This window comes from Tyto alba, unplaced genomic scaffold, assembly GCF_018691265.1.
Source record: "Tyto alba isolate M040663 unplaced genomic scaffold, T.alba_DEE_v4.0 Super-Scaffold_41, whole genome shotgun sequence".
Classification (NCBI taxonomy): Eukaryota; Metazoa; Chordata; class Aves; order Strigiformes; family Tytonidae; genus Tyto; species Tyto alba.
In genome coordinates, this window is record NW_024881317.1 from 23,408,466 (window position 1) to 23,430,127 (window position 21,662).

The window sequence follows — 21,662 nt, forward strand, 5'->3', positions numbered from 1 at the left end:
CGGTCTCCTTGAAGTCTGGCTCAAGCCATGACAAAATGCCAGTTTGTCTTGTTGGGAAGCCAAGCCAGAGTGGTGTTCTTTGCCAGATAACAGCATGGAGCTTGCCGCGATGACATCTGAATGCTTCTCCATTGCAAAGTAGTTGTTTCTAGCAGCCCGGGGATGGGAGGAAAAAAAGAAAAGTAGCACGGCTCGATTTTTGCTGCCGGGGTTATCGTTTGTGTGGAAGGGCCGGGCGCTGTGTTTGTGTTTCATCTGGGAGCATGGCTCTCCCCAAACACCTCCCCGCTTAGTTTTAGCATGTGAGGACAAAGCTCAGTGGTGGTTCTCGTGGGAGATTCCCTTGAATCCGAGCAAAGCTTTCCTGAAGCCTCCCTTGAGCATCGTTCAGAATCTTCCCTTCAGCAGCCGATGGCTGGAAGAGCACAGAGGAGCAGGCGAAGGGACACGTCGCAGTGCGAGATGAGAGTCCTTAAATCACTGAGCAGGAAGGGGAAGGGGACCTTGGGGCTGTTGCCTTATTTTTAGCCTTTTCCTAAAGGTTACCTACGTGATGTTTTATGTTTGCCAGTTGATAGGGCAGAGGAGCTTCCCCATCGCTTTTGGGGTCCAGCAGGAGCAAGCAGTCACGTTAAATACAAAACTTACAGCACTGGAGGTGACACAGCATTGGTGGAGGGGGACCAGAGCATGGAGGGAGTGTGAACTCCCTGCCTTTCTCCTGCCAGAAACCCCACGGCTTGGTGACGTGGTGGCCCAACATGCTACTTCCAGCCAGTTTGGCTGTGCTGGCTCAGCCTCGTTGGGTGCCTGGTGCTGTTTCCAGCCACTGCAAGGAGCGGGCTTCTTCCTCATCCTTAGGCAGGTGGGGAAAGTCTTCTCCCACATAGCGTGGCAGAGAGAATGGTGGGTCTCCCAGACCTTGTAGGAAACCATCTTCCAAAGTCTGCGGCTCAGGGGGAGAACGCTGTCTGAAAACAGACCCTCCAAGTAATGCCTTATTTTTCCCTTTTGCTTGGCCTCTGTTTTAATTCTCTCTTTTGTGATGGTGGGAGAGCGTTGCAGATGGCCTTTTGTGACATGGGCTGCAGGCTGGCAAATGCTGCACTGAGACATCGGCAGCATCTGGTTCCTGCTCCCGATTTCAACCTGACTGTAGCTGTGTTTCAGTTTGCAGATCTATGGCATGGTGACCTGCAAACCCTTGCTCACAGTTTTTTTTTTTTGTTTTTTTTTTTTTTTGCACGTTATGGTTTCGGTGCACTGAACTTCCCTCTCAAGCTCAGACAGGAGCAAGGCTGGTCCAAAACTCGAGCTGAAGGAGGAGGACCTGCTTCAGGGAGGCTGTCTTGTCCTGGTGGGGCTTCCTGAGCGAAGCAGTTTTCTAACCAGCCTCTCCTGGGAAAAGCATTGTTGGACTCTTCGTTGAGCTGAAGTTGAAAAGTTTTCTTGGTTTGAAGAGAAAGTGATGGTCTCTGGTTGGTTTGGAGGCATTTTCTCTGGACAAGTGCCTGCTTCTCAGGGCACACAGGCATCTACTGGCAGTTTTTGGAGCAGTGGCCAAAGCAGGATCAGTTTGGAGGCTGGTGGATCTTGTCCCCGCCAGGGACAAGATCCGCTGTCTGTTGTAGCTGGGTTGGAGCAACACAGCTCTCACAGGGACCGCACGGGCTGTGCTTCACCCACGGGGTGACACCGGGCTTGATTCCCCAGAGGGACGATGCTGAGGGACTCGGATGAAGTGCTGCCAACCCCAGCTCCATCCACCTCACTGGGATTTCGCTGGGACGGGCTCTGTCTGTCCCTCTACTTGGGATCAGGCTCTCAGCCCTTTGCCCGTGACCGCAGTGGACCCCCACATCCCTCCCAGGGGGCACAGGGGGATGCTCCCCAGGGACCGGGGCCGTCCTCCCCAGCTCAGAATGGGATCTGCAGTTTTTACTGCTGGCTTCTGCAACACATGGAAGCCCCGTCCCTGCTCCCAGCTCTACAGAGACAGGGTGAGGCTGGTGCTTGGAGGATGCAGAGGTGAGCAGGAGCAGGAAGGTGAATTCCCAGGGAGACGTGGCATTAGAGGGGTTGGCTGGTGCTGGCTGATGGCAAAGCCTCTGCGGGAGGCTGGCTCTTTGCCGTGCTGCATTGCTTAAGGTCACCTTCCCTTTCTTCTCCCTTTTTGAGGAGGGAGCTTTGTCTGGGAAAATGGGAGCATCCTTGCTTTTTTACGGGCAGGAAGAGTGGGACAGGGCTGCTCCCTGGAGGCAGCACATCGCCCTCCCAGCTTGCTCGCCGTGCCTGACTGTTGGCTTCTTCTTCAGGACTTGCCCAAAAGCCATGGTCGGGTATCCTGCTCCTCTCCCAGGTGGGAAAATGGAGCTGGCAGCGAAGCCACTGAAGGCTGTGAAGGACGAGGGGAGGCAGTGTTTGCTCTGGGTCCCGCCAGAGCAGCCGGCCGTGGGCACCTGGGCTCCCCAAGGTGCCCCAGGACAGCATGGCCCGCCCAGCCGGTGGCCCTGGAGGCCACCAACCTGGCACTTGGCAGCACAGAGCGGATGGTCCCCATCACACTGTGTGCCCCGTTGCATCATCATCCTCAAGCTGAGGGTTTTATTGTCCCCGAGCCTGGCTTTCCCCCACACCGTGAAGGAACATGTCCCCGACATGGTGCTTGACAGTCCCCCCTCTCCTTTGAACGTGTTGACACGCATCCTGCGGGTGAGCAAAGGGATCAGTGTCTTCCCCCCCCCCGCCCCGGTAGTGGCAGGCAGGTGCTGGATGTTGACTTACTCTGCCTCTTGATGAATTTCCCCCTCTCTGGCATCTCTTCGCCGCGTCGGGCATGCTCGCCCTCGGCTCCCCAGCGTCGCGCCTGCGGAGGGAAGCCACAGTGGCTGGAAACGCCTGGCTCCTCAAGCACGATAATTGAATGTGACAGGAACACACTAACTAGGAGACCTCACTGCCTCCAGCTGATTTGCATTGCAAATAGCATTTAAATATAAAGAGTGATGAGGGTTTGTTGTGTTGTTTTGATTTTTTTTTTTTTTTTTTTAATCCCCTCTTTACAGGGAAGCTGGATGCAAAGATCCATCAGGGAGCAAAGAAGGGGTTAATGAAGCAGAAAGCGATGGGGTGAGCCGTGGGGGAGCAGCACCTCGTTCCCACGCAGCACCCGACTGCCGCCGAAGGGGTGCCGGGATGGTCCTCGACTCTGGAGAGCAAGTGCAAGACAGATCCCAGAGTGCTTTTAGGTATTGCTTTAGCCATTGTATTCCAAAAGCATTAAAAGAGACACGTTTCCACTGGGCTCTCGCCCAGCAGCCCTCTTCTTCCTGGGAGGTCGCGTGCTGCAGACAGGGGTGGGTGGGAGATGGAGCTTGACGGGATGGGATTCAGCCAAAGAGCTGGCATCTCCACATCTCCCGTGAGCACCGGATCCCAGGACGGGCGAGGGGAGCTTGCAGCAGCGGCCAGCCCAGCTCGGAGGTAGCTCCATCCTCCCCAAAATGTGTCTTGTGCTCTTTTGGATGGATCAGACACATCGCGGCGCCGGCCTCGCAGAGAAGGGTGAGAAGCTGGGGGGCTGAAGAGAAGGGTTCCCAACAGCTGAAGAGCCTGAGCCCTGCTGCGTGTGTGCCGAGGAAAGCAGGGGGCTCGGGGTGAGAGTGGGCTCTGTTCCTGCTCCGAGGCTTTCTGCTCACGGGAGCGCACCCTTACAGCTCCCGGCACCGCCGGGCAGCACCGCGCCTCCCCGCCCTCTCTCCTGATTTGTATTAAAGCAGCAGCCACCACCCTGCAAAAGCTGACCCCCCACTCCAGCAGCTGTGTGCGTGAGTTCAAAACCCGCTCTGCCTTATGAATAAGATGAATTTCTCCTTTTTCTTTAATCCTTCATATTCAGCGTCTCCCCGCGTTGCCGTGTCTCTCCTCATTACACATTCGTGTTCACTGGGCTGTGAGCCTTCCGTGCCGTGTTGCTCCAGGCTCTGCCTTGTCGTGGTCTTACGTGCTCCTCCTCATTCCCTGGAGCCCAACCTGCTCCAGAGGGAGCAGAGCAACCCCTGAGCACCACCGGCATCCCTCCTCCTCCTCCTCTTCCTCCTCCTCCCTGCGGCCGCAGCGGGCAGCAGAGCAGGGCTGCCAGCTCAGCTGCTTGGCCTGGTCAGTGGTTGCAGGTTGTCCCAGCCCTCTGCCATAGTTCCTGTCTCTACTCCATCAGAGAGGAGGAGGAGGAGGAGGGTGAAAAGCCTTTGTGCCAGCTGCCTGCACCCCTTGAAACTCGGCTGCTGGATGCTGCAGTGCTGGAAATCATCCCGCTAGCGCTGCCGTTTGCCCCGGGAGTTGTCTACTGGCTCCTTTTGCTGCCCGTGGGATCTCTGAGGTGCTGGAGATGGATTCAACGCCCACCCCTGTCGTTCCTCATTTGGGGAAAACCCTTGCGGGTGTTTCAGCTCTGAGCTGCTCGGGCTTGGCATGAAGATGCTGGCATGGGAGCTGCGGTTCAGCGTGGCAGAGGGAGACGGGCTTCTGCTGCTTCCTCCCTCCTCTGGCTGCATCCCGCCACCCGCCAGCTTGTCCCTCGTGTCCCACCCGTAGGGTCCCAATCAGCTGTGCTGGGACTCCTGGTGACTTCCCTGCACCTTTTTCTCATACCGTGGAGGTCCTTCTCTCTAGGGTGGGTGTGCCTCGAGAGCGAGGGGAGATGTCTGCAGTGCCCACGGGAGCAGAGCTGGAAAGGGTGGGCGGCGTCCTGGGGTCGTGGTGCCACGGGGAGGACGGGGGGTAGGAAAGGACTTTGGCCGTGGTGTCTGGGTGGGAGAGGCAGGACATGGAGGCTGCTCTGCCCCCGCTGCCTGCAGCTCCCTGGAGCACCTCTCCTGGAGGCGGAAAGGGGTCGAGTCTGGAGCAGCCGGCCCCAAGGCAGCGCTTGTGGGACCAAGGTGGGGGAGATGCTCTTCCGGGCAGAAGGTGGGTGCCCGGCGAAGGAGCATCTCGTTACGTGGCAGACAGCGTCTTTCACTGTCACTGGTGTCTCTGCTGCTCTGCCCTACACCTCACCGGCGTGGGCTGGGATGAGCGGGATGCTTGGGACACCAGGGGGGATGTGCTCAGCAGCCCCAGGGTTTCCAGCTCCTGCCCCTTATCCCAGGGGCGCCGTGTTGCCAGTCGAGGCTGGGAGAGAGTGGGATCTTGTACCACCCCCACGGGACACGGGGATGGCGGGGCTCGTGTCCTGCCCCTCACACCTAACGCCCATCAAATCCCGATCTCGAGGCACTGCTTCCCAGGATGGGGTGCCCATCCCCTACTTGAGCCGGGTTTTTAACACGAGCCTGTGATTTGGCTTCATATGAAACCAGATCCGCCTCCGTGAGGGTGGTAGTTGCTTTGTCACCTCCCTGTTCTTTGTACGGCTCGCAGCTCACATCTGCGTCACATGAAGTTTCCATCCCCAAGGATTTCACCTCCTCCACTGTCGTCGGTAAAATCCATCAAGTCCCGTGGGGCTGGTGGCTCCGGCACTGAGGTTCCAGTGGCCCCAGGCAGGCCGGGTCGTGGGCACCGGCCCGTGGTCACGGCTAAAAGTGCCGTTGGAGGGATGCCGAGATCGTTTACAATGAAGCCACGTTGCCCAGCAGTGGTTTTATTTTCCTCCTGTATTAATGACATCATTTACGGTTTTGCCAGGGAACAGGCAGACTGATGTGCTCACCTATCCCTGGTTGGTTCTGTGTTCCCGGCAGAAGCTGATTTTCCCACCCTTGGGAGCATCATTCCTGGACTGGAATGTGCTGAAAATCAACACCAAATGCCCAGAATACTCTTTACCCAACCCTTTCAAAGATTTCGGTAAACGCTGACCTGAATTTGTTAATATAGTTTGTCCTGGGGCCCACCAGTGCTGGGTTTGTGCCACACGAGGACAGTTTCTCCTCTTTATAAGGAAGAATTTCTCCGTCTCTTTCAGGCTAACTGAACGCTTTTCTCATCCCTCTTTTCCTACTGCTTTAAACCTCTTCTGCCTCCGCTCCCACCTGCCCCAGCCCCAAAAGCCAGAGAAACAGGGTGATGGCACCCAAACCCAACCCTTCACAGCATCCCACCTCCTTTGGAAGGGGTTTGGGTGTCGCATTGTCCCTGTCCGGGGGTGAAAAACATCGGAAGAAATTGGAGCCTCCTTCAGAGTCCTCCTGAAGCCACGCTGGAGGAGGAGACCCGCCGTCCCCAGGGACGGTGGCACCACTCCGGGCTGGGCCACCCCACGCCAGAGCCTGGGTGGGTGGGTGGAGGTGGTGGTCCCCGCTCCATCCCCTTCGCCGCAGGATCGTGTCCCGGCTCCGAGCTCGGCGCTGCCGGGGTGCCAGCTTGGATCGTGCGCCCCATCTTCCCTTGGCACGGCTTGCTGCGCCCGTTCGCCTTGCTCAGGGCCAGCTGCTCCCGCGCTGGACTGGTTTTGGGGTGTCCTGGGGCCACGGCTGGGACACCCCCCACTGAGACGAGCCAAAATTTCCTTGTCGACCAGTGTGGGGCCAGCGTCAAGGATTTACGGTCTGGAAAGGAGGGTTTGGGGAATGTGCCACCACCTGGGAATCCGGGTGCTTTTAGGAAGGAAGATGCTCCTTCCATCCAGCGCTGGAAACCTGTTCGGGTAGGAAAAATGACTGCGTGGGGCATAGTGTTGTGGGGGGTTTTGGGGTGCGTGTGGGTCCCCCAGGGCGCATCCTGGGTGGTGAACCCCTCCCGGCAGGTCTATCTGAGCGGTACGCTGCCCCAAAAGAGCCCGAGCGCTTTCGGGCCAGCTCAGGGAGCTGAACCGCCAGCCGGTGCCCTGGGTAGTGCCGGGCCGGGGGGCTCGCACGGCCCCCCGCGGCGTGTAAAACACCCCCAAAAAGGCTCTTTCCCCGCTCTCCGAGGTGGCACCGCGGAGGCTCCGGCTCCTCAGGGCGGGGGAAAGACTCCGCTCCGGGCTTTTCCCGCTGCTCCTGATCGTGATCCGTTCTCCGCGTTTTCCCGGCCGCGGCTTTGTGCGGGTGGCACCGCCTTTTCCGCCGGGCCGGGGGCGGTGCTTTCCCGCCCTCCCGCTCCCGATTCCGCTCTCCGGGTTTCGCGCGGCGCCCGCGGCACCCGGCTCCGGTTGCCGGTGGGGTTCCGGCTCCGGGCGGCCGAGTGTCCCCCCCTGCCCCGAGCCGAGCGGAGCCGAGCGGCGCCGAGCCGAACCGAGCGGAGCCGAGCGGCGCCGAGCGGAGCCGAGCGCCCGCCCCGCCCCGGCCCGCCCCGCCCCGCCCCGGCAGGCGGACACCGGCGCGGCCTGCGCGGCGCGGCGCGGCGCGGCCCACAGGCGCGGGTGGCATGGCGGCCCCGGCGGCCGGCCCCTAGCCGCCGGCGGAGCGGAGGAAGCGGCCAGGTGGCCCCATGGAGGAGACTTAGGGCCGCCCGGGACGGGAGCGGAGCCGGGTGAGTGCGGGCCCGGCGGGGTGTCTGTCGGTGTGGGGGGGAGGCGTCGGTTAGGGCTCCCTCGCGGCCGTTGGGCCCGGGCCCCCCCCCCCCCCGGTGACCGTTGGGCCCGGGTCGTGTCCCCCCCGCCGCCACCGCTGTGACCCGGGTTCCCCCCCCCCCCCCTCCGGTGACCGTTGGGACCTTCCCCCGCGGGACACCGTCCGTGTCCCCCCCCCCCCCTTCTCACCCCGCCGTGGGGGGGAACCGTCGCCGCACTCGGGGGACGTTCGTGGGTGACCGTTGGGGCAGAGGTGCGTGGCCCCCTCCTCCCCCGTGGCCGTTGGGGACTGACCCCCCCCCCCACCCCCGCCCGCGCCGTTGTCGGAGCCTGTGGGGGTTGGGTCCCCCCCACCCCCCAAGTCGTGCGTGGTCACCCCGTGGGGATCATCCTCTCCGCGGTTGTGGCACCGGGGGGGGACCCGCGGGCACCCGTGGGGCGGTTGGGCCTAAGAGTGTCGTGTGTCTCCCCCCCCCCCCCCCCCCCCCGCCGCGGGCTGTGTGACTGGGGGGGTGGTCACCGTGTGCGTGGGGTGCGGAACCCCATAAGCGGAGGGGTTGGGGGCTGGTCCCCCACGTGCCCCACCGCATCGAGTGCGTGGGAGGTGTCACGGAGCCCCCACGGCTGCGGGGTGGGGAGGCGGGGGGGGGAGGATCCCCCGTGTGTGAGGTCACCGCCGGGACAGATTTTGGGGTGAGGGTGGGGGTTGGGGAGGGGGAGACACCGATGATGCATCCGGGCCGTGGGTGTGGGGTGGTGGCAGGACGTGGGGATGCGGTTCCCGAGGGGGCAGCGGTGTCTGTGGGGCGCGGGGTCTTCTCCCTCTTGTTGTTCCCCCCCCCCCCCCCCAGCCCCCTGTTTCTGTGCAGGGAGGGTTTGGGGGGGACATGGGGAGCGGAGGGGCCCCGGGAGGGCCGGTTCCCCGTGGATGCTGCACCCCAGCCCTTTCGGGGTGCTGGTGTGGGGGGAACGTGACGCCTCGCAGGGAGTTCTCAGCACAAATCACGGAAGATTGAAATTTCCCCAACGGCGTTTAGCGAGTGCGAGTTGTCCGGGTGTGTCTGGGGACACACACACACAAACACCGAGAGCCCAGCTCCGCCAGCGCCGGGCTCCAGCCGCACTCCGGAGCGGGCCCGTGGGGCCCCTGCGTGACGGTGACCCGATGCCGCAGGACGAGCGGCCGGCCTTCGAGCCCCCCGCGCTACCGTTTTCGGAGCTTTGCTGGCGTGGGGCCGCTCCCCGGGGGGGGTGACACGGCGAGTGACAACGTGGCTGCGGCGGCCAGGCGTCCCAGAGAGGCTGCGGGTTTGTGCGGGAGGACGGCCGCTCTCCCGCCCGTTGTGTACACGGGGAAGGTCACAGGTTCAGGTCTGCTCTGCCAGACTTGGCTCCTCTCCATCTCCCAGCAGCCCTTTTTTTTTTTTTTTTTTTTTTTTCTTTCCCTTTCCTTTTTCCCCCCCTTTCTGGGAAGGCCCTTTCCCTTGAAGGAGGTGTTAGACACGCACGTTTTTTTTTTTTTTTTTTGTGGTGCACACCAAAATGTTCACAGGCCCCTTCTTCCCACCCTCCCTCCAGCAGAATTAAGGATGCTGGCATCACGGTTGGCTTTTGGGCTCCGGTGAGTGCCGGGGTGGCGCGGGTGCTCGCAGCCTTCCTCGCCTGGACATCCTCAGGAAAACCTATTTCCACGCTTTGTGCGATGACTCCAGCATCGGATTATGCTGCACATTTCTAGCTCTTTGTTGGCAGTACACGACCGCACATGCACGGCACTTGAAAAATCCAGTCAGCTTATTTTATTGATTAGCTCTTGACCAGAAATAATTTATAATTTATTATTTTGAAGCCGTTTCGGTCTTGAAACAAAAATCCTTACTCTTTTATGCCCTCGTTCATCCAGCAAGGTTTTTTTTTTTTTTTTTTTTCCCCTCTCGCTGCGGGGTAGGAAGGGAGACGTGCGCAGCACCGGGAGCGTGGCCGTCTCGGTGGTGCAAAAGGACAAGGATTTAATGTTTCACCTAAACTGGCCTTGCGCTCAGGACAAGGGCTGCGAGCCAGTTAGAGCCACCAGAGGAAATTAATTATCAAGCAAGTTGTAATGATCTGTAATTGAATATGGCCAGGATACGGGGAATTTTTTTTTTTTTTTTTTTTCCTTCCTTTTTTCAAGCTGGGCTCTTGGACTTGGTTTCCAGTGGAGGGTTTGTGTGTTTTGTGAGTCGCCATTAGGCTGCTCGTTAGCCGGGGGGCTGGTGCGTGCGCGTATGCGCACGTAGGTGTCTCTGAGCACACGTGTTATCCTATCACAGCATCCTCTGCGCGTGCCGAAAAGGGTGTTATTTTTTTTGGGGGGGGGGGGGGGAGGAGAAGCTCCTCCAAATAAGGGATGTTCATCCGTCTGTAGCCCCGTGGGGTGGGTGGCAACTGCAAAGAATCTCTCCCTCTCTGCAGTTGCAAGGTTGCAAAGTCCTCTTGTGCTCACTGCACCCGACTTGTCGGACATCGGCGGGCACGGCGTCTGCTTCTGCTGCCTCTAAAGCAACAGAATCCCTTTAAATCGTTAGGCTAGCTGAAAATGTGCTGTTTTTTGGAAGAAAGGGCTGGCAAAGTATAAAGGTGGTTGAGGGGTTCTCACGCTGTGTTGAAGCTACCTAACAGCTTGTGTATCTTTATTATGTATAATAAGAAGGAAGGACCAGAGTTTGCTCTGTCTGGTTTATTCTCTTTGAGAACTGGGCCGTGTTGAATTGAGATTTGCCTCCAGATTATATTTACAATATCTTTTTAATTGCTTAATTTGAAGAAAACCAGAAGCTGCCTCATCTTTCTAGCACTTCCACACAGGCATCCCCTACAAAACCAAAGTTGTTGTCTGTGAGTTGTGTCCACGCCGTGGCAGAGGTTGGAGACCCACGGCTGGGATCACGCTCCTGGGGCTCAGCCACGCTGGAAAGGCAGTTGGGGACCGGAGTTGTGTATCGTGCCCAATGCTGTGATTTTCTCGGTGTTTCCTGGGTGTACACTGCCTAAAAAGGGATCTTTCTCTGCTTGCTGGTGGAGGGAAGAGGAAGAGCTGGGCTGTATCGTGATCCTCTCGACCTTGAGGTGGGCTGGGAGCCGGGATGCCCCTCGCTGCCATCCCGCCGAGCCTCGCGTGGCTGAGCTCCCATTCGGATTAGTGCGTCTGGGTGCTGATGCAATACCAGTCCCAGATGTAATTCAGTAAGCCTCTTTGTCCCTTTTATCCGGAGCGTTATGTAAATAAGATGGTATTTATGGTCCCAGGTATGGTGTTGCGGGGCTGTGTGACGGCCTGCGTGCCCAGCTATGCCCTTTGAGTGTTGACGCTGCTGCTTCTGGCCGGCTTCCCCGGCTGGAGGCAGGTCCTGCCGGGGGCAGACGCTCGCAGGGAGCACATCACGTGCCGGCTCCCTGCCGAAAGGAGGTGAGGCCACAGGTGACCTTGCCAGGGGCTGGTGACGGTTCAACCGTGCTCGGTTGCTTGTACACGGTGAACGCGGCGAGCGGATCGGCTTTGGGTAGTCTGCAGGAGATGGGGTGGTTTCCCACCCAGTTCGAGGTGAGGTCCGTGTTTATCTTTGCAGGCGTGCTGCAGAATGCAGACCAATGTTTCCCCAGCCTCTGGGTTGTGAGAGTTGTAGGTCTGTTCCCAAACCTACCCCCTGTTTCTTTGCAGCTAATGGTGGTTTGTGGAGAGATTTTTTTTTTTTTTTTTTTTTTGAGAGGCACCAAAGTCCCTGAAGCACCCAGAGATGGCCTTGGGCTGTCTGCAGTTCTCCCGTGATGCCTCTTCTGACGCTTCATGGGCACAGGTCAAGCGCGTGTGGGCTCTCTGGGTATGGGGAGAGCTGGTCCCTTCCCCGTGGAGCTTGCCCGCTTATAAAGTCATAATTTGGATGCTTGTGCTGCGGTCGCAGTGGCTGGAGGGAGGATGTTGCTATTCCATGGGGGTGCCTGACTCCAGCAGGGTTTTGGGAATGTTGAGGAGCTCATCTGGGTGTGAAGGGTCTTTTATAAGATCAAGGGTAGGTAGATGAGCTGGCTCAGAGCATGCGCCTGCCCCAGGAGCTTTTCAGTGACTGTGCAGCTACTGAACTGGAGCTTTGGCCACCCCGGCAGTGGCCGGTCTGCTCCACACCCCCGTGGCGGGTTGGCTCAGATGAGGAAAGGATGCTGCTTGGTTTCAGGGAAGGGAAGAAAAGAATAGCCCACTGGCATGTGGCTTCTTTTGCCACATAATTGCATTGAAAATGTGTTTTCCTGCTAACAAGGACTGGTGCCTTGTGGTGTGACGTGTTTCAGAGGAAGGAACAAGGTTTTGGTGTGACGATCCCACAGTAGAGAAAATAGGGAATGGTTGCCCATCTGGGAAATTGCTCTGTGACTCTTGTTGCTTGTGTGATTTCTTTTTTTTGAATTTATATGATTTCTTTAAAGGAAACACCTATTTCAATTCTGGGTTTTGGTGAAAAATCAGATTTTGAGATGAAACCAAGAGGGTTGTTTTGCTTTTGCTGCAGCTGAGTGTCCTTCACATGCACAAAAATAACTGACGTAGCTGCTTAAGCGTCAGCTCAGATGTTGTGTGAGGTGTGGGGGGGTGTGTGTAGAGAAAGGGTATAAAAGGCTGCGAGTGCATTTTTGTGGATGAATAAGGATGATTTCAGGACAATCCTGATATTTTGTGTTTAAACATTAAATGCTTAACTTCTACAATTCATTTCGTTGTTTATGGAGTGAGAAAAGAAAGAAAAAGGAAATACACTGTTGTCCCTTTATGCCACTCCTTCCCCGAGCATATCGTGGGCACAGAAAGATTTTGTGGCATCGGATTTTCCCTCTGAGCTGTTCCTGGGCCTGCCCAGCCGCCCTTCTGACAGCTGGAGGGCCGATATCTTTGTACAGTGCTACATCACGTGCGACATCTCGTCTCTGCGAGACTACGCCAATTTATTGATAACAAAACAAGGCAGTTTGGGAATGATTTTAATAAATTTGCTGAGCCTGTTTGTGGTTTTGATTAAACAGAGTGTTCCTGGCTTAGACGAGTCCAAAGATTTGGCTCAGAGTTATCCCGGTGTGCTTCTCCAAGGGGAGAAAGGGCAGCTCGGGAGGAGTCTGCTTTGCAGCTTTTAAAGGAGTGAAAATGAGGTGTGTAATGACTTAGCTAACATTAACCGCCATGAATTCAGTTGAAGAGGTAGAGTCCTACTAATCTCCAGGAAAACTACTGCTCCTTCCCCAAAGATTTAGTAGCTGGTGCCATGATGAAGTTTCTTGTCCTGAAGATTTCCTGTTTACCTTTTTGGGTTTCACATCTAATCTGTACCTATTGCCCCAAGTAATTAAAAGTGATCTACAACTACCAAAACAAGCCAAGTACGCTTTGATGGGTGGTTCTGGCTGTTTTTTTATTGTATTCCTTTACGTGCTGGATAATTCACAAAATTTGGCAATTTGCAATGGGTCATTAGTGTGAATTAGCAACTTTCTGATGTATATCATAGCTTTGCAAATGTGCTTTATTAATCTGTGAAATACACCTATTTATTATCCCTCCCAGGGGAAGGAAAAAAAAAAAGGGGGGATTTCTTGGCATGGTATTTGCTCTACTTGCATTTGTCCCTGTCTGCATACTCCTTCCTTCCTCCTTTACTTTGCAGTCTGGTTGTTTTTTCCCAAAGTGTTCCCAGGCTGATGGTTTGACAGCAAGAGGGATTACAGCTGCACGTACAGTCCTCTGCTGCAAATGAAGCCTTAGCTCGTGTAGTCGAGGTGCCCTAATTGGTTATTGAATGAAGGGAATTAAAGGCATTAATAGGTGAAGTGGCTGCTCCTTCATTTTTGGAGCGACGAAGAGATGTTCATCCTTTTTTGAAGCCTGGGAAATGGCCAAGGCTGCCTGCGTGCTCTTCTCCTAAAAGAAAAAATAAAGCCCAGAAGCTCTCCCTTCCCTGGGAGCAAGCAAAGGAGCGTCTGTCCATCCTCTCCAAATTGCGCTGCTGCGTACCCCTTGCCTCTGGTGGTGGGGCTGTGGCTGGGAGATGCTGCTCAGCTGGGCATCACTCGGCTGGGATCACCCCGGTGCTCTTCCTTTGGATGGAGAAAACAGAAACAAGATGTTGACTTCAGCGCGGAGCCCTCCCTGCGTCTGCCACGCGGCCGGTGGTTTCCCTTTCCTGCTCTACCTCCGTGGAGGGTGATGCTCATTGGAAACCCATGTGGCTGAGACTGTGAGAGCCCCAGCTTGGACTGGGACCACCACGGGGCTGGGAGGATGGTGCCTGGGAGTGAGGCGAGGAGCCTCACCGCCTCCAAAGTCCCATAAGGAAAGGGGCCAAATGGCCAGTTTGGAGGCACCTGCTCTGCTCCCGCTTACGCCCAGGAACTCGGGCTGCTACCAGAACTGTGGGTGCCTTTCTGCAGCCCTGCCGATGGCATCGGGCAAGCAGGGGAAAAGGGGCAACCTCCTTTTTTCCAGCACTTACTCCAGCGGTTATTTATGCCTGTTGGTTGTCTTTGGTCTTTACCAGCTCTTCTTTCTTCCCATCTCCGTGACTGATGCTTTGGGGATCTTTCCTGCTCACATCCATCTTGCTGCTTCCTCTCACTGCTGACTTTCTCAGGCTGCTGGCAATCTTCCAGCCTGCGCGGAGCTTTATCTGAAATTTGTAAGCCTTTCTGGTTATTTTTATGTGCTCTTTACCCTCTTCTAGGTTGTGTGTGAGGATGGGCCACCAATTCAGATAGCTTTAAGCCTCTCGTAAATCAGTTCACTTCTGCATTGGGGTTAGCAAGGGTGTAACCAGACCGGTTTTAAATCCACACAGCTGCTCCACTTCCCCAGTGGAAACCAGCTCTCTGCTCGAGGGACAATCAATCCCCAGGTTTGTCCCTATGGGAAGCATTGCGATGCAGAGTTTGGTGCCAGACAGATTTGCTTGGATGTCCCGTTTTGAGTGTTTAATGTTATTTTTGGCAGCAGCCAGCAGCAGCATGGCTGGCTGGGTTCAACAAAAATGGGCTTTGCGGTGGTAGGAGAGTGCCGGGGCCGCGTGCGGCGCTGCCGGCAGCGCCTCTGATGAGCCGGAGCGCGTCGGCTTGTCTAGCTTCGACTCATCTGAAGCGCTTCAGAGTTAATCCTGGCCAGTTATTGCTCACAGGGTTGCTTTTTGCTTTTGCCACCGTGTAGCTGCCAACGGTCCGTGTGTCAGCCTTCAACAGCCAAACCCCACGGTGATGCCTCTCTGCTCCTGCCCGTGCCTGCCAGGCCCCGCCGGGTGCTGCGTGCCGGTGATGCTGTGACACCCGCGTGGGGATCGCGGGATGAGCGGGGAATGCAGGTTTTGGGTAAAGATGGGGCTGTGTTTCGAGCTGTCGTTAAACCATCACGTGCGGATCTGGGCATGGCAGTTACATGGTGCTGTCTTCCAGCGTGCGGATGCGACAGTGAGGGGGTAAATGCCTCTTGGGCGTCCCTCATTCAGGATAGATCTGAGAGCTGAGCTTGCAGGAAGGAAGCCAGCTCCGTTATTTTACCTACCGAATGCTTTTTTTCCCCATACACTTGGGTTTTTTCAATTCCTCTTTCCCAGTACAGCTGAATGTTAAGAGCACTGGGCACTGGTTTATGTTTATGGATGTGGATCTGAGTGCTGGGGTTGCTGAGAAAGCTCTTGGCCATTTTCAGCTGTCAGAGATTTTGAAGTCTGTAAGGTCATGCTTGCTGGAAGAAGTCTAGCCCAGCGTTTTTCGATGAGCAGGCTACGGTCCAGCCAGCATCCAGAGGAAGAGCCAAGCCTGAGCCTTGCTGCTACTTGTTCATCTCCACGGCAGAGGCTTGAGGAAGGGGACGTGCCTTGCACGGGACAGTGCTGTGAGAGTTGTAATGAAACGCTGGCACGGCTCTTGTCTGCCCTAGCTGTGCTTGATGCTCCCCTAGTCTGTGCTGATGCTTTATCCCACCGCTGTGACCTTCCCTGCAAACCTGGCTCCTGCCTGGCAGGAGGTCCGTCAGCTCTCCGTAGGAGGGCTGTGCATGCAGGCAAGTCACTGGACTTAAAGGGCGACTACAAAGCGGGCAAAGGCTCTCTCTTCACAAGGAGCCACATGGAGAAGTCAGGGGGCACTGGATACAAGTTGCACCGGGAGAGGTTTAATCTCAACATAAGAAAGAAAATTTTTTACAGTGAGAACAATCATTCACTGAAAGAACCTCCTCAGGGACTCGGTAGAAACCACATTGCTGGAGGTTTTCAAGATGTGACTGGACAGGGTGGTAGATAACCTCATCTGGGCTCCCTTGCCCACAGAAGATTAGACCAGGTGACCTTTCAAGGTCCCTTCCAACCTGGTCTGCTATACGGTTCTGTGACTTGAGTCCTGTTGACGCATACGTTCACGCTTGTGTGTAGCAATGGTGCTTGCTCAGCTCCCCACCAGAGAAGTGACTCCGGCAGTGGGGTTCAGCGGAGAGCAAGCAGGCATACTGCAGAAGGGATGTCTGCCTGATGTCCTTCACAGCAACGAAATGCGGTGACATTTGGTGCCTTCCCGTGGGTCTGCAGGTATTGATGTGCCTCCTGCCTGAGCTGAGGACCATGCACTCAAATGATGTTTCTCTTACTGTTAGTTTTCTTGAAATATGAAGCTCTGGACTTCCTTGTGTGTTGGCGGAGGAAATGTGAGTTGTGTTTTATTCAGTACAGAGGTAGGTAGCTTGAAAAAAATGTAAGGCTCGAGAGACATCAAAATCAAATAATTGTAAATCTGGAGAACCGCGGGCTCTCGAGGCATGAACAAACGAAAAATTGGGACTCTGGTTGGTGACACTTCCAAGAGTGATGGAAGGATGAAAGAGGAACTTGTGTCAGGTTTTCCCATTTTGCGATATACAGGAAGGGCTGAAACATTTCCTCCTTTTTGTTTCCCCCCTTTTTACGTGCATCGTGTATCAGTGGCGTGTTTGACTGTTTGGGAACTGAGGGAAGCAAGGGGGTCTGGTGAGGGTGGCTTTGCCATCGAGCCGTGTTCAAGAACGTCGGGTTTTTCAGCCCTAGATCTAGTTTCTCCTCAATGCCTGTTTGGTATTGAGGTCAAAGAAGTGTCAAGAAGAAGCAAACACCGGGTTTTAGTTTATCTGGTGAAGTGTTTTCTTCAAACACAGCCAGGTTGAGATCTGGCATAGCCTGCCCTTATCTTGTATCTGCAGTTTTGCTGGACTTCTTTGTGTGCTGTAACCTTGCTGAATGTTGCTGTAAAGGTCGCGTTTTAAGGTCTTGAGCGGTTGGGGGCGGACGTGAGGTTGAATTTTCATCCAAGCTGCATCTTTTGACTGATGATGAATGTGAAGTTGATGCCCGAGTGTGTATTTGGTAGCAGGGGGTGTTGTGACTGATGAATCTCCCGAGTTTTGCTCCAGGTAGGGTGATTGCCTGGCCACCCCTACACCAGAAAGGTTTTTGCTCACCATCTTCCTCCACCTCCAGCCTCTTCCAGTGACCTCATCTGTCCTGCTTTTGTAATGCCTGGACTGAAATATTTCAGGCTTTTCTCAAGAATGCCAACAAATGACTCATGACTCCAGTGCTGCCCTGTGTCAGGTTCATCTCCAGTGTCAAGGCTCAGCCTATGGAAACTTGGAGTCCCGGCATAAGTTTCTCGACGTCTCGCTGGGTGCTCCGGCTGCAGTGCATGCTGGAAGATGTAGTCTTGGCGGGGTGCACCTCCATATTAAAAAAAGAAGGGTGGCTCCATTTTATTCAAATTGGGTTCAGCCTTCTCCCTCCTGGCAGCTTGCCGGCGCCATCCCGCTCAGCACCAAGAGCCACCGAAGTTCTCCCAGCGCCTTGTGTGAGCAAGGAGGCGGGAGCACAGCTCCTCCATTCAAAATCTTGCTTAATTCCACATTGAACAGCTTGTTTTGAAGTCCTGCGCTTCGGTGTGTTTTGCAACAGCTCGGACTCCCGCCGGGTGAAAGCGATTGAGGGATCCTGCCCCTGTTGGGTGGCAGTTCTGGAGGGTGTCATGGTAAATCTCCTTTGTCTGCTACAGCTTGACTGATGTATGGGGGAGAGCAAACCCTCCTCCCCTGCGTGATTTCTTGAGCTGAAAGCAGCAAGTGAGTGAGGAAGCTCCTTTGTGCAGATTTCTCCGTCTCCTCTTGTGCGTGCCAGCTGGCTCACGTTCAACATTTCTCTTTTTTTCCTCTTTTTTTTTTTTTTTTTTTTTTCTCCCCCATCTCTAGAGAGAGGGGGCGGGGAGAGAGGGGAACATCTTAAAAAGAAATCTGCAGAAAAGACATGGGAGTTACTTAACAAAAATCCAACCCAAACAAGCCCAGCTGGGGGATTACAAATGCGATGGTAGGAGCTGAGCGGGGAGCGAGCGCGGCAGCTCGGGAAAGGCAGGCGTGTTCCCCCCCCCCCTTCCCCCCTCCCGCCCCGAGTTTCTTTAGTCGTAAAAGGAAACAAAAAGGGATCTTGTGCGGAGGCAGCGTATGGGGAGAGCTGTCGGCTGGCTGCCAGCGGTGGGAGGAAGGGCCTCGGCACTGCGGCCCCTCGTGCCGCTGCCTTGATGGAGTGGAACTGGGGGCTTGTGGGGAGCTCTTTTGGGTCTTGGCTAGCGGGGGGGGAGCTCAGCATCCCTTCCATGGATGCTTTCCCCAGCTGCCAGCACTGCCTTTGCCTCCCCCTGGGTGGGAGCGGAGGGGTCTGTTTGCTCCTCAGGGTCGCTCCTAGCCGGGGCAAGCATCTCGCTGAAACCCTCTGCTCCCCTGCCTTGTGCCCCGCCAGAGGAAACGCCGTGTCCTGGAGATTCCACCCCCCCCCCCCCCCGTGTCATCTTTGCTGCTCCTTCTTGCGGGCATTCCTGAAAGTTAATCAGGGTGAAAACTGCAGTCGGTCATGTCTGGAAGCAACCAGAGGCTGATCCTGGAGTGCTGCAGGCTGGAGCACATGGGTATGAGACAGTCTCCCTACGTGTGGGCTGGCTGCTGCCAGGAAAAGAGCTTTCTCCTGCATCTCGCCACCCTTGGGCATTCAATCCTTCCCCACTTTGGTTTCTTGGCCTCCAGTAATCGGTAGGGAAAGCCGGAGCGGCACAGGCTCGGCGGGTTTGCTGCTGAGCATCCTGCGCATGTTTTAACACAAAGAGCCGGGGGCTCATGCGGTTTCCTCACTCCCTTTTTGAAGGCGAGCTATTCTGTTTGAATAGCTTTCTCTAGGTGTGTTTGCAGCTCCGAAAAGTGAACTTTCAGGTTTGTCTCTTAATACGGTTGGCTCCATCCCAGCCCATAGATGCGGATTGTAGAGGTCTCAGCACCTAATGGAGCTGAATTATTCATGTCTGGTGCTGTGTGTGTGCGGCATTCCCAAGCAGAAAGCTGTCTCCTTGTAGGATCTGCGCTCCAGGACTGCTCTTAAAACGCTTTGTTGGCAAGTCTCCAGGCCAACAAGTGAGCACATGCTTTTCATGTTGCGCGGGGATCAATCCCGCGATGGCAGGAGGTAAGGGGAAGGACACGTTTATAGCTGAATCAATCTCCTCGGTCTGTTTTCTGAGATGCTGTGATTTGTGGCGGTGTTACTCCCCCGAGCAGGAGAGCGGGGGAGGATCTGGATAGCACCTGGTGCTTCTCCAGCTTGGGCAAACCAGGTGGTGGGAAGGGGACCTCGTTCTCCGGACCATGGGCTGCGGTAGCCAGGGGTTCCCATCTACCAAAAATAGAGACAGCGTGGCAGGTCAGGAGTCCCTCAGAGAGGGACCTGAAACGCTTCTCCCGCTGCAGAGGTTGAGCCTGTGAGAGTGGATCTTTGGGGAAGAGAAATGGGGAATGGGGATGGGAGTTTCAGGGCGCAGGTGTTTGAGCTGTGGGAAATGCTTTAGAGCCATGTGTAGTGGATGACGTTCAGGGGATCCCCCCGTCCCAGGTCGTGTATTGGTGTCCTGCAGCCCTGGGCTGGAAAGGGCCTATCCCTGCCCCAATCCTCCTTCCTGTGGTGGCACGTCTTGAGCTCCCTGCCCCACTCAGCCTGACGTGCCTTCCATCCGCTCTTGCAAATCCAGCATGTTCTTGTCTGTCCTGTTTGCGGTTCCTTTCCCTCTGCATTAGCAGAGCTCGGGCTCCCTCAATGCCTCCTCCATAGGGTGAATGTTTTTTCTCCTGCTGTTTTCTAACCCTTTGATTGTTCCTGGCTCTCTAATCACCGGGGACCCAGCGGACTTCTGGGCTCCTTCTTCCTTTTGTTGTGGTAGGAATTGGCAAACGCTGCTGCTGTTTGCATAGTTTCAGACCAAAGTCCTGCTCATCTGCTCTCCTTATTTCATATATATAAATAATATTTATGTATATGTGTGTGTGCATGTATATATGCACACTTAAAACAGCAAGGTGAGTTCCCTGGTGCACAAGCTGAGAGCCAGCCAAGCTGGCGTCATGGAGGCGTTGCATGGAGTGGGTGATGCTGTGCCTGTCGCAATACAACCCTGCGGACTGTCTGTTGCCTTCCTGCAACTGCGAGGCCAGATTCTTGTCTGTTTGTCCCTCTCAGCTGGGCAGGCCGTGGCCCTCTACGTGCTCCAACCTCGGATGGGCAGCTCTTGGAGTCGGAGGCTGAGCCTCCTCCTCTCCCGGTAGCTCACGCGTGTTGGTCCTACCCGGCAGCGCCGTGTCCCCAAGCCCTGTGTAGCAGGGTTGTGGCTGGACAGCGTGCCTCAACTTCGGGCCGGGAAGGGACTGTTACCAGCTAAAGGTCTGTTTCATCCACTTTTTTACCAGTTTTGCCCATTTGGACAAAGGAATCGCTGCGCATCTGTGGCACAAAGGGAGGCAACGCGTGCCAGCCGGGGAGGTGTGCGCCGTGCGGAGACGAGGTGGCCGCTGCTGATCGCCAGCCCCATCAGTGGTGTGGAGAGAGGGTCTGGAGAGGCAGGTCGGTGGGGTCGGGCCGGACACCCCAGCTCGTGCTGGGGCAGGAGGAAGAGGCGGTGGCGACAGGAACACGCAGGGTGGCTTTGGGAAGCCGCTAGTGTCTCCAGTGCACAAAGTGATCTCCTGATTCGGCACTTTCTCTGCCGCTGAAATGAGAGGTCAGTGCTTTTCATTTCCAGCTCGCACACTAGCCCCCGGCTCCTGGGGTTAAAAATCTCCGTAATGACCTGTCAGAGAGCGGATTATTAGCTGTACAGAGCTGAGGATGCTGTGGGGAGCAGATGGAAAATGGTCTGGCTGCGGCAGCCTGTCTGATGAAAGAATCCCTGGCATTTTTACAGTGTTTGCATCTCTGGAAACGCACCATGAAGCTGCTTTCCAGGCTCCTGCCTGCTGGGGTTTGAAGAAATTTGTGCGTGTGTGGGTTTTGTGTGTTTTTTTTTTTTATTTTTTTTTTTATTCCCTCCCCCCCCTTCCCTTCTCATTTTTCTTTAAGTCACCTGTTTTTGAAGTGCTGCTCGTAAATAGTACCAGGAGCTGGCAGGCGCAGAGCTTGGCGGGAAGGGGGAGGACAGTGCTGCTGGAGAGGAGCTTTGTCCGAATGGGTGGTCAAGGCTTTCTTAAGCGATCTGGAGAGCGGGCGGCTGGGGCCAAGTAGCTGGCCGGGTGGCTGCTGGGAAGAAGCAGTTTCATGTGTTAATTATGTCTCGTCAGTGTAATTGCCATGAGCTAATCTCAGTGAGCAACTTGGGCACTTTTTCAGGTTTCGCGTGGGTGTCTTTTTTTTTTTTTTTTTGTTTTGTTTTGTTTTCCTCCCCCCCGTTGCTGCCTCTGGGGACATGGCAGCATACAATGCGTCTGAGAACAGGGAGAGCGAGGGGCTGGGAAGTCGGGAGGAGAAATTTTGGGCTAGCTGGGGTCGGCCACGGTGTGGGTGAATGGGGCTGATTTTCCCCCCCCCCTTTTCCAGTTATGACCGGGTACCTGTGCAACTGTGTCTTGGTTTCGTATCATTTGAAGCCTGCTACGTGGCTCGTCGTGCTGGAGGTGATGGTGGTTTAACGTCCGAAAGCCGGGTGCCATGTTGGGCTGCCTGGAGGTGCAGGATGGAAACCCTGCGCTTCCTGCTGCGATTTGGCCTTCGGCGACCGCTCTGACGCGTCCCAAGTGTCACAGGCGCTCTGAAGCTTGGGATTTATTTCCCACTGAGGCACT

At 55.9% G+C, this 21,662-nt stretch overlaps 2 protein-coding genes across 4 annotated transcripts in view; both read left to right on the forward strand.

Annotated features, from left to right (window-relative positions):
• TRIP4 (thyroid hormone receptor interactor 4) overlaps positions 1–3,304 on the forward strand; it is a 33,949-nt gene extending 30,645 nt beyond the window's left edge. For both annotated transcript variants that reach the window (XM_042804392.1, XM_042804391.1), the window contains one exon: positions 3,066–3,304. In XM_042804392.1, coding sequence (XP_042660326.1) covers positions 3,066–3,133 — 68 coding nt within the window. In that variant the 3' untranslated portion in view covers positions 3,134–3,304. The remainder of the gene's footprint in view (positions 1–3,065) is intronic.
• A 3,986-nt stretch (positions 3,305–7,290) lies between these two features.
• ZNF609 (zinc finger protein 609) overlaps positions 7,291–21,662 on the forward strand; it is a 73,305-nt gene continuing 58,933 nt past the window's right edge. Inside the window, exon 1 of one of the 2 annotated variants that reach the window (XM_042804037.1) lies at positions 7,291–7,452. The gene's annotated coding sequence lies outside the window, so the exon portion shown is untranslated. Of the gene's footprint in view, positions 7,453–10,957; positions 11,076–21,662 lie in introns of those variants that run through there. The other variant, XM_042804039.1, reaches the window with a different exon arrangement.